The 12152-nt window shown below is 47.1% G+C and overlaps 1 protein-coding gene across 1 annotated transcript in view; it reads left to right on the forward strand.

Annotated features, from left to right (window-relative positions):
• The window catches only part of SMAD6 (SMAD family member 6), a 59746-nt gene that overhangs the window by 14134 nt on the left and 33460 nt on the right, over positions 1-12152 (forward strand). Inside the window, exon 3 of the mRNA XM_081839076.1 lies at positions 1891-1968. Within this exon, the coding sequence (XP_081695202.1) occupies positions 1891-1968 (78 nt within the window). The remainder of the gene's footprint in view (positions 1-1890; positions 1969-12152) is intronic.

Here is a 12152-nt window from a genome sequence, read left to right on the forward strand (position 1 = left end):
GTTGCATTCCCTAGATGGAGAACTTTGAGTGACACAATGCGAAGTGAAGCTTTGCTTTCCAGGCTGGTTTGACTGAAAAGAAAAGGGATGGGGGAGGGAGACGCACACACGGAGTTGATCTTGGAGCAAACATTTAGAGCACCTTTTTAATTAAAGGGGTGCAAGCAAAGTGGGGGGTGGGTGGAGGAGAGAGGGAGAAAGATCAACAAAGACTTTTAACTTGTTAAAACAAAGTTTCCTTGGTTTCAGCAGGGGAGGAAGGAAGGGAGGAAGGAAACAAGAATAAACAGCTTCAAGAATTTTAATAGTGATAATTAAGTATAGTAACGATGAATTGTTTGGAGGCTTAGTGTAACCTTATCCGCTGCGCTCCCAAGTTCCTACTTGTTTGATTTGATCCACTCAACCTTGGGTTATTTTTGAGGGCAGTTTCGGTGTTTCAGGAAAGGGAAGGGGAGCAGTGAATGGCGCTTGGATCTGCAAGGACATGAAACAAAGGGAAATTGGGCTAGTGTGAAGTTCGGTGAGGGGCCACCATATCTCAAGAGGCCTTGGAAGCAGAAGATCCCACAGGTTCAACCTCTGGCACAGCCAGATTTCTTTTTTTAGTTGATGAAAAGGTTTATGGTATTGAAGGTCACCAACGTGAGTGCCTCTTAGACAAATTCATGGAGAATATAAGAACATAAGAAGAGGCCTTCTGGATCAGACCAATGGCCCATCTAGTACAGCATCCTGTTCTCACAGGGGCCAACCACAGCACATAGTTAACCTATGGAACTCTCTTCCACAGGAGGCTGTGATGGCAAACCAACTTGAATGGCTTGAAAAGGGGATTGGACATATTCATGGAGGGGAAGGCTATCAGTAGCTACTAGCTATGATGGCAATTTTCTGCCTTTACATTAATGCTTCCAAATGCTGGCAGGGGTGGCAACTTGAATAAACTATGGGGCGGTGGCATTGGTAAGCCCTGCCCCGCATAATTGATCACAAGACGTGGCACACTCCCCCCAATTGAATGGCAATGTCCATCAACTAGGGGGGGCAGCCCCCGCAAATATTTTAGGGGGAGGGCTGAAGGGACCTCGGCGCCTAGGAGTTGGCTCCTATGGTTGCTGGAAACCACAGGAGGGGTCCTTGTGCTCAGGTCCTGTTTGTGCATCTCCCATTAGGGCTTCTGGCTAAGCAGGCTCTCTACTTCTCCATCATCTCAGTTCAAGGGCAAAATAATGGGTTGTGGAGCTGTGCTGCTGAGGGGCGTGGCCTGAGTGAGGGGGTGTGGCCTAGGGAGAGTTCTGAGGACCAATGAGAGAGGCCTGCGGGCCTCTTTTGCCCCTAAGTTTCCCAATTCCTGCCATATCCCGTTCCAGCGTGCTTAACCAGTCTGCTTTTCACCATTCTGGGAGAATTGAGCCAGCTTCCTTGATCCAGCAAGCCATCCTATCGAGTGCTCCCAAGAACAACCCCCTAACTACATGCTTCCCAGTTGTTGTTGCCATTTTCCACTTGTCCCTTAACCCCTCTGTCACCTTTCCCGCTTGGGGACTGATTTCTCTGGAGCAAATTGGTCATCCGTCTCCACCTTCCAGCCCCGGCCTGTGTGAGGAACCTTCTCCATTTTTGCTCCAGGTGGGTTGTGTAACCAGTAGTGGGATTTGCTTGCTTGTGTGGCTTCAACAAGAGGGCAACATGTACACTGACCCCCTAGAAAGGGCATGGCAGGACTTTAAAGGGTGATAAGGATTTGGTTTTTAAATGAAAGTTTTTTGGTGTGCCAGCGTATTTTGTGTTTTGAGTGAGCAGCAACTTGGGTTTCAGAGTCTTTGCAAATAAGATGCCTGTCTTCTAGGAAATAACCCTTGTCTTCTCTCTTACTTTTGCTTCTAGATCTTTCAGATTCCACCTTGTCGTACACTGAAACAGAGGCTACAAACTCGCCCAATGTCACCCCTGGAGAATTTTCAGGTTAGCAGATTTTTCAGTATGTTGAAATCAAGGGACTCTTTGGGGCAACTTTGTCAGACTCAGTGTTAGAAACCGACTCTCTCTTGGGAAATATAATCCAGGAAGTTGAAATGCTCATTTGAATATGGGAAACAAAGGGGTGATGGTCGTGTATATCAAAGGGACCTTTCCCAGGGCTTCGTAGCCTCAGAATTTTTATCCAAGATATTTGGTAATGGTTTTGCTTGCCATGGAATAGAAAGAGAAAATTAAGGCGTTGGTACACACCTAAAAGTAGTGTAGGAGGCTCCATGAATTGCAGTTATTTGGGGGGGGGGGGCTCAGGATCTCTTAATATGGGTTTGAACCCCATCACTAAACCTCTGGCCCCAGGGCTCCCTATGGGATGTTGTGGCACTTAAAATGGTTTAAAAGCAGTTTACTCTTGCAGTGTAGGCCAGTGTCTGTGAACCTGTGGCCCTCCAGATGTTGCTGGGCCATTTGCATTATTTATGACCATTGGCCATCCTATAGAATCACAGAATGGTAGAGTTGGAAGGGGTCCCAAGGTTCATCTAGTCTGACCCTCTGCAGTGCAGAAATCTCAATTAGATCATACATGGCAGATGGTCATCCAGCCTCTGCTTAAAAACCTCCAAGGAGGTCTTCCTCCTGCCACTGCCTTCCGAGAGAGCCTGTTCCACTGTTAAACAGTTCTTAGTATCAGAAGTTTTTCCTGATGTTTAGAGAATCTCCTTTATTGTAATTTGAAGACATTGGTTTGGGTCCTAGCCTTTGGAGCAGGAGAAAACAAGATTGCTCCATTCTCCGTGTGACAGCTATTTAGATATTTGAAGACTGCTATCGTTATCTCCCGCAGTCTACTCATTTGCAGGCTAAACATACCCAACTCCCTCAACAGTTCCTCATAAGGCTTAGTTTCCAGATCCTTGATCATCTTGGTCACCCACCTCTGCACACGTTCCAGATTGTCCATATCCTTTTAAAATTGTAGTGCCCAGAACTGGATTCAGTACTCCAAGTGAAGTCTGACAAAGGCAGACCACAGCCAGGACTACTACTTTCCTTGACCTGGACACTATTCATCTGTTGATGCAGCCCAGAATAGCATTAGCTTTTTTCCGCTGCTGCATCACACTGCTGACTCATGTTAAGCTTGTGGTCCACTAAGACCCCTAGATCCTTTTCATAAGTACTATTGGCAATCCAGGTGTCTCCCATCTTATATTTGTGCAGCTGGTTCTAATCACACCTGGAAGGCCACAGAGTTGCTCATATGAGTATTTACTGGGGGTGGGGCAGTTAATCTAGAGTTGAGAATCCTTTATCTACCCAGTTTTGTTTCATAATCAGTACATGCCCTCTAAGTATCTCTGCAAATGGAGCTTTGTGTGTATGTTTCCATTTATCTGATTACAGTGGTGCCTCGCAAGACGAAATTAATCCGTTCTGTGAGGCTCTTCGTATAGCGGTTTTTTCGTCTTGCGAAGCAAGCCCATTGACAGCTTAGCGGATTAGCGCTATTAGCGGTTTAGCGGCTTTTAGCGATCAGCTGTTAAGCGGCTTATCAGCAGATCAGCTGATAAGCGGCTTAACGGCTTAGGAAAAGGGGGGGGGAGGAAAAAAACCCTGCAGGAACTCGCAAGACATTTTCGTCTTGCGAAGCAAGCCCATAGGGAAATTCGTTTTGCGAAGCGCCTCCAAAACGGAAAACCCTTTCGTCTAGCGGGTTTTCCGTCTTGCGAGGCGTTCGTCTTGCGGGGCACCACTCTATCTGTTTCTTCAAAAAAATTGTCATAAATATTGGGAACTAATCTTGGCTCGAATTTTAAAGTGGAAATGATCTAGTTTTCCATGGAGCACGACGGAGTTCTGTGTTGCTGTACCAAAAAAAATGTCCCTGCCATGTGAATTGCTGTTATATTTTCCTAATTTGGTGTCAGTTGGAAGTTTCCCTTGCACCATATTGCTGGCTTGGGGGAAAAGAAGAAAGAGAACATGCGGTCGCTGGGACAGTCTGTCTGCTCCATCGGGTAACCGGTTGTTCCCTTTGCAAATGATCTCTCCTGTTTTGCAGGACTTGGTTTGCCCAAGGGAAACTTGGATAATCAAGTTCTCATACTCCTCTTGCTATTTGTTGTGGAACTCCCAAGTTTCACGTTTAATTAGTCCTGGCTACTGCTTTTGAAAATGTGCTTCATACATTGCCCACTCTTTCAATTTCCCATAGTTTTTTGAGCCAGCAGCAAGCCATAAACAAGTATGCAAAGACCAGGAAGTATAGTATTTCTTTGTTGCCTTCCTAATGTGGTAGGTGGGAGTTTGCCTTCTTCCAGCCTGATGCCCTGCAGATGTTTTAGGCTACAACTCCTTGTATCACTCGTGGCAGCTGCAGACCAAAGTATATGGAGGGTACCAAGCTGAGGGAGCTTGATTTAGAGACCTGTTTGGAAAGAAGCAAAGGGAAATAGGGTGGCCATGGTGGCATGGTTGTAATCAGACCAGATTGACAATTGGTAGAAAACTGGGATTTTTGGAAGACTCACATGATTTTCTTCTGAAGCTGTGATTTGTTTATTCAGAAATGCGCACATCCTGCTTTCTCTCAAGGCTGGCAGAAAAAAAGATGATAATCACATCCAAGTAGTTGACAAATGGCAGTCCTTGTGGCCAGGTTTTACTCACTGGTCACGGATCGTCTCCTGGCTGCTGTGGCTTGTTGTTGTCAAATACCCAACTGGTTTAATTTTGGTCTGGTTTGATTTAATGTTTGTGTTCTGCTTTTCCAACAACAAGTGTTGAACTTGCAACAACCACGGTGGCATTAAAACAGCAACAAGCAAGGCAATCACTATGATATTAAACACAGTAGCATGTAAGTAAAGCAAATGACAGCCTTAAATTGGTCAAAGCAATTAACACAATTCAATGAACCCCATAGCTGGGGTTGAAAATTTCGACTTCTCCTCCATCTTCCTTTTGAAACATGCAAGGAACCTTGACCAGGGACAGTAGTGACTTGAAGATGCTTTGCAGAGAGGGGCTTGATGGTGGCAAATGTCCTCTCCTCAAATGCTGCTGGTGTTGTTGTGGCTGTTTTTCAGCTGTGTCCCCCTCAAAGCTGTGGTTGAGTAACTGACAGCTTGTTACTCGTGAAGCAGATTTGGCTAGACTTGAGACTTCCAATTGCCGCTTTGTAACCTGTTAGATCAAGGGACGTGGGTGGCGCTGTGGGTTAAACCACAGAGCCTAGGACTTGCCAATCAGAAGGTCAGCGGTTCGCATCCCTGTGACGGGGTGAGCTCCCGTTGCTCGGTCCCTGCTCCTGCCAACCTAGCAGTTCGAAAGCATGCCAAAGTGCAAGTAGATAAATAGGTACTGCTCCGGCGGGAAGGTAAACGGCGTTTCCGTGCACTGCTCTGGTTTCGCCAGAAGCGGCTTAGTCATGCTGGCCACATGACCCGGAAGCTGTACGCCGGCTCCCTCGGCCAGTAAAGCGAGATGAGCGCCACAACCCCAGAGTTTGTCACGACTGGACCTAATGGTCAGGGGTCCTTTTACCTTTTTGGGGCCACCACCCCCTGGTTCCCTGCTCTACCCTATAAAAAAGCTTTCTGAATAGTGGTTTGCACAATCCACTAAGGAAGATAACAACACAATGAAATGCAAAAGAGTAACAAATAATTGCACAATTTTTTTCGAAATCCAATTAACTATTTAGTTTGCTTAACTAGGCCAGCAAAATTAATAACTTGATCCAGTGCTATCAGCTTTTCAAAGTCTGGTGGTCATTTGTACCTCCAGAGCCCCCCTGCCACCTCCTTGCCTCTTAGTGCCCTACTAGGCAATCCCTGCCTCTGGGGGGGGGGGTGCCACCCAATTTGGGAATCACTATGTTAGAGCAAAAGGTCTCAGCCATCCATGCTGTGGGGTGGAGCTGTCTTCCTGACACCAGTGTCACCATTACTTACCTGGGCTAGGCAAGGTGGCAGTGAGTTAGGGGCTGTGTGGGTGCACCAGTTGGAGCACTGGACGATTCCTGATACCGCAGTACTGACCTCCTTGGCACCATCTAGGTCAGGAGCCGCATTGCCAGCGTCAGGAAAGTGCCTCTGCCATACCACACCCACCTTGCTGTTGGCAGAGTTTGAGGCCTATTCTGGACAAGGAGAAAACCTCAAGATGGAACCGACTAAGGTTTCACTTGCGCGGTTCCCTCATGATTCAGCAGTATAGGATACGACAGCCATCTTCGAATACCCTAAAGGACTGTCATGTAGAAGATGGAGCAAGCTTGTTTTCCGCTGCTACAGAGGGATTCAAATGACCACAAAGGAGATTCTGAATAAACTTTGGAAGAACTTTCTGAGGGTGAGAGCTGTTCGACAGTGGAACGGACTCTGTGAGAAAATGGTGGACACTACTTCATTGGAAGTTTTTAAGTAGAGGTTGAATAGTCATCTGCTAGGGATTCTTATCTGCAATTCCTGCACTGCAGGGGGTTGGACTAGATGACCCTTGTGTCCCTTCCTATTCTATGATTCTATCAGGAAACAACCCAGGAAATTCAGGGTTTTCCTCTGCCCTCTTTGTCCTCTTGGTGCTAAATCTGAGAGCGGGGAGGAAGTGTTGGGAGAGCACGGACAAATTTGATTCTGACATGCAGGAATTTGATATATTTCTCCAGCCCCACAACCCAGGAAGGAGAGCTGGCGTTTGGATCGGGGCTTGGCCTATATTGGCTTGTGACTCAGATGTGGAACTTCAGTAAATATAGCTTCTGACCACCGGGCCAAAGGCTCTCATATGAATTTTCAGCATGAAAACTTCGGCGCTTTCAGTTCTAAAATAATGTCTTGGAATGATCCATTTCCACATACAGCCCCCTCTTTAAATAAACCGCAGATGAAAACACACAATAGCTGTGAGCTTCCAGGGGGAAGGTGGCGGATTAGATTCTGTGGTATCTGAGCCCTGCGTTGTTGACGGGAGAAGAAAGCGGGTTTAAACTTTTCTTTGGGAACAAAATAACGATCACTTTGTGACCAAGATTGTAGTGTAACTGGATATTCCCATCTCCTACCGTGGAATTTCAAGTGGCGCAACTCTTCATAAGAGTGTAATGTGGGCTATTTATCTTTTCCCCAGTGGGGAGGATTACATATATATAGGATAAGAGACAAGCTGAAGTTAACCCTGAGCGTGCCATACTTGAGCAACATCAGTGGAGTTCAGTCTCTGGCAGGAGTGGCTGGCCTGGTGTGGCCCGATGGATGCCCCTTTAAGAACTTGGGATACAAGCCCTGTGGGATCAGGCTAGTGGCCCATCTAGTCCAGCATCCTGTTCTCACAGTGGCTGACCAGAAGCCCGAAAAGGAAGCCCACAGGCAGGATCTGAGCCCAAGATCCTTCTCCCCACCTGTGGTTTCCAGCATAAACATTGCTGCCTCTAACTGTGGAGGCAGAGCAATAGCCATCGTGGCTAGTAGCCCCAACAATAGCATGGCATCATGAAATCCAATGAATTTATTTATTTATTTGGAGCGTCTCCACCCCCATCGTTCTGCCCAGACACTGAGGTCTAGCGCCGAGGGCCTTCTGGTGGTTCCCTCACTGTGAGAAGCCAAGTTACAGGGAACCAGGCAGAGGGCCTTCTTGGTAGTGGCACCCTCCCTGTGGAATGCCCTCCCACCAGATGTCAAAGAGAAGAACAACTAGCAGACTTTTAGAAGACATCTGAAGGTAGCCCTGTTTAGGGAAGCTTTTGATGTTTAATAGAGTGACTACTGTATTATAATACTATTTTGGAAGCCGCCCAGAGTGGCTGGGGAAATCCAGCCATATGGGTGGGGTATAAATAATAAATTATTGTTATTATTAGTTGTTGGTTGCATTTATAATTTCACCTTTTCTCCCAGGAGCTCACAGTGGCGCACGTGATTTCTTCCCCTCCCTCCTCATTTAATCCCCGCAACAACCCTACGAGGTAGGTTAGGTTGAGAGGCAGTGACCTTAGGGGTCACGCCCAGTGAGCTTCCTGGCATGGTGGGGATTTGAACCCCAATTCTCTGTGTCTTAGTCTTGACATGCCCAACTACTGGCTTTCAGGCGAGGCAGGTTGCTAGCAGGTCCTCCATCCAAGCACTGGTTTAAGTTCAGCAAGGTCATGCGTTCCCAAACCAGATTGAGGGAGAGGGGAACCTTTTTCAGCCTGAGAGGTGCATTCTCTTCTGGGCATGCTTCAGGCATGGAGAAATCACATGCCGGTGGGGGGGGGGAGTGGCAAAGTGGGTGGGGCTATGGATGTAAATTTTCTCCTGTAGGGCACATTCCAGCCTGGGAAAAAGCAGTTAAGGATGGTGTGATACAAGGCTGGGGAGGGTGTGTGGCCCCCAAAGAGTTCTGAGGGCCAGATGGAATGGCGTGGAGGGCCACATTCAGACCCCAGGCCCAAGGTTCCATTCCAAAGAACATGACCTATTATAGAGATTTCTGGCCTATCCTCTATTGCAGCCTTTCTCAACTTGTAGGTCCCCAGATGTTGTTGAACTACAACTCCCATCACGCCTAGCTAGCAAGGCCAGAGCTCACGGATGATGGGAGTTGTAGTCCAACAACATCTGGGGACCCACTGGTCGAGAACCACTGCTCTATTGGTTCAGGCAGCTCACAGCAATAGCATGAATATGAAAATGATTGAAAAAGGAACTGTACGAAACCAGAGTGCAGCGCTGCAGCAGAATGACCATCAACCCAGCTTCTGGAAACCACAGGAGGGGATAGGGCTCTTACTCTTAGATGCTGCCTGCAGGTTCCCCACAAACATCTGGTTGGCTACTGGGAGATCAGGATGCTGGACTGGTGTGATCCAGCAGGGCTGTTCTTGTGTTAATCCATGTGCAGCAGGCCCCCTCCTGTCGACCCCTTCTGAAAGCCTGGTCAGATAAATAAATACAGTCGTAACTCTGTTTATGTATCCCTCTGGATACGTGAACTTTGGGTTGCGAATGTGGCAAACCCGGAAGTGTATACTTCTGGGTTTTGCCGTGCGCGCATGCGCAGAAGGGTGCCTCTGGTTACAGACTTTTCAGGATACGGCCAGGCCTCCAGAATGGATCCTGTCCATAACCAGAGGTACCACTGTATGTCTTTAACTGGCGTTGAATAACAGCTGTGCCAACCACATATTATAAGAGGGAGAGAGCTCGTTTCATAGATGTTCCAGTGGATGGGATGCTTTTAAAGTACTTCTCTTTCCTCTTGGTTTTAATGTATGTCTGTGGGGTTTATTGTCCGTTGATGTTTGGTTGTAATGTAAGTTGCTTTGGGTGGCAAAGCAGAACTGACAAATTTAATAAATAAGTTAAATAAATCAATCACATAGAAGCCCCTGTCTCAAAAGGAGAAGTCCCCTAATGATGACACAATATGAAAGGGCCTTTATTAGAGGAGGAAGGAGGCCTCTTTGTTACAAGCAGTTGCATCTCTGCCCAATGCTTATTTAAAGGATGTAGATTTCCCTCCTTGGGCTTCCCCTTCATTTCATGTTATTTGGCCTTTCTCTCTCTGCGTACCCTGTTACAATCAGGCTAAAAAGTTTTCTTGACAAGGTAACGTGTCCGTTGCCAAAAAGTAGTACTTAGAAGCAAAAAAAAAAAAAAAAAAAGTCATGGTGGGGGAAGAGGGAAGAGTAAGCAAAGAAAGTAGCTGAGGATACTTCGTTCAGATGTTTTTATATTAAACATTTTCCCCTCTATGGACCTATTTTGCCGATGGGAAATAAAAGGGCATTTCTTTTCCAGTACGCTTCCAAAAAAAGTAAAAATTCTTTGCCCCTTGTGGGCGCTTTCCCCATATGGCCCGAACGATTCCATAAACCTTTTTGGATGAAAATCGCAGAGCGACAGCATGACTGAGCAATTTTGTTGCTTTAAAAAAATAATAATAAAGGAGGGGGAGAATCTCCTTCCCCTCCCCTCCAAGAATACATTCCTTCCCTTTGTTTTCACAAAACTTTTAACCCTCTTTGGAGCTCCGGGCAAAAGTGACTTCTCAGGCCTCCAAAGTCTTTTCTCCCTGATGAGAAAAAAATTCAACCAAGGCAGTGGGGAAAAGTGTTAATTTCCAAGAGGGTTGCTGTTTTTATTCTTGCGGTTCAAAACAAAAACAAAAATCTGTTATTGTGGTGTAAGCTTTCCCAGAATCCTGAAAAGTGTGGAGCCAGAAGAACATAAGATGTTCTGCTGGACCAGACCAGTGGCCCATCTAGTCCAGCATCCTGTTCTCACAGTGGCCAACCAGATACCTGTAGGAAACCCACAATCAGGACCCGAGCACTAGAGCCCTCTCCCCTCCTGCAGTTTCTAGCAACTGGTATTCGGAAGCATTGTTGCCTCGAATGTGGAGGCAGAGCGTAGCCATCATGGCAAGTAGTCAATAGTCCACCTCTCCTCCATGATCAGACGATGTCTTCCTTCTCAAGCAAGAACAACAAAAGATTGTCTGGGCCACAGGTGGGCTTACCTGCGGCCTTCAAGATGTTGGTGGACAGCAGCTCCCATCAACCCTGAGCATTGGCCATGCTGTCTGGGATTAATAATAATAATAATAATAATTTATTATTTATACCCCGCCCATCTGGCTGAGTTTCCCCAGCCACTCAGGGTGGCTCCCAATCGAGTGTTACAAACAATACAGCATTAAATATTAAAAACTTCCCGAAATAGGGCTGCCTTCAGATGTCTTTTAAAGATAAGATAACTGCTTCCTTCCTTCACATCTGAAGGGAGGGCGTTCCACAGGGCGGGTGCCACTACCGAGAAGGCCCTCTGTCTGGTTCCCCGTAGGCTCACTTCTCGCAATGAGGGAACAGTCAGAAGGCCCTCGGCGCTGGATCTCAGTGTTCGGCGCTGGATCTCAGTGTCCAGAGCTGCCGTCCCATCAACAATGAAGAGCTGGTCTAGAGCAAAAAGCTAAATGTGACTTGCCCTAGAATAGCCTTCTCTTGGCTGTGTGTCCTCCAGGCACCAGGTTGGGGAAGGCAGACCTAGGAGGTAGAGCCGCTACTGGACCCTCTCTTAGATGTTGCGCTCCAAGCTCCACTGATGAGGCAGGGGGCTTTGATACATACCCTAAGAACATTACAAGAGCCCATCTGGAGGGCACCAGGTTTGGTGGCTGGGGGGGGGGGCGTGCATTGGTTAATTGGACCAGCAGGGGAGGGGCTGCACCACCCACAATAGTGGAACATGCTTTTGCTTATGAAGTGGACCAATCTCCTATCCAAGAGGTGGTTTATAAAAGTGGTCAGTTGGGAAGATGAATTTGCCTGGAACCACATTGGTTGGTTTTTTGGCGTGAGGGAGAAAGATGGTGATGATGGCAGCAGTCTCTTTCTACACTGCTTTTTGTCTGAAGGCTCTCCAAGCAGAAAGGGCTGCAACTCATGGCTGGAGCATCTGTTTTGCATGCAGAAGGACCTCTGCCACCTTCAGATAGATCTGGGAATTACCCCTTGTCTGAAACTCGGCAGAGCTGATAACCAGTGGGCCTGATTCAGCATAGTGCAGCTTCTGCTGACCCCATAATCATAATCCCAAAGCCAGTGAACTGCATCTTAAAACCTCAGCATAAGCAGTCAGATCCATCCTAGCTGGCAAGATCACCGCATAGGAGGGCTAGGAGAGGCCCTTTGCCAAGATAGTGTGTTTAAAAGGTGCTTTCATTAATCATGGATCCCACATCCTTGAGGACTAGAAGCTTGAGCAGACTATGAGAAATACTAAAAAAAAAAAAAACTTTAGTAGAATAAAAGGTGCCGTCCCAGGCCAACTCCCTACCCCATGCTTTTAGGCAAGTAAAGGCTGGGGAACGTTCCTTTCTGGCCAGCCTTCCAAGGGCCACATGCAAGCTAGTAGTGAGTGGAGCCAGAGGCGAAAGTGCTTGGAGCAGACAATAGAAGAAGAGACTTTCAATCTCAGGGTTGTGGGTTCAAGCCCCATGTTGGGTGAAAGATTACTGCATCACAAGGGGTTGAACTTGATGACCTTTGAGGTCCCTTCCAATTCTACAATTCTATGTTTCTGTTATTCTACTTCTGTGATTGTACACACAGTCATACCTCTCTTCTCCATCCGGACAACCAAGAGGCAATATGGGAGCTGAAGGACATACAGTGGTGCCCC

The sequence above is a fragment of the Podarcis erhardii genome, assembly GCF_964252035.2.
Source record: "Podarcis erhardii genome assembly, chromosome: 14".
Classification (NCBI taxonomy): Eukaryota; Metazoa; Chordata; class Lepidosauria; order Squamata; family Lacertidae; genus Podarcis; species Podarcis erhardii.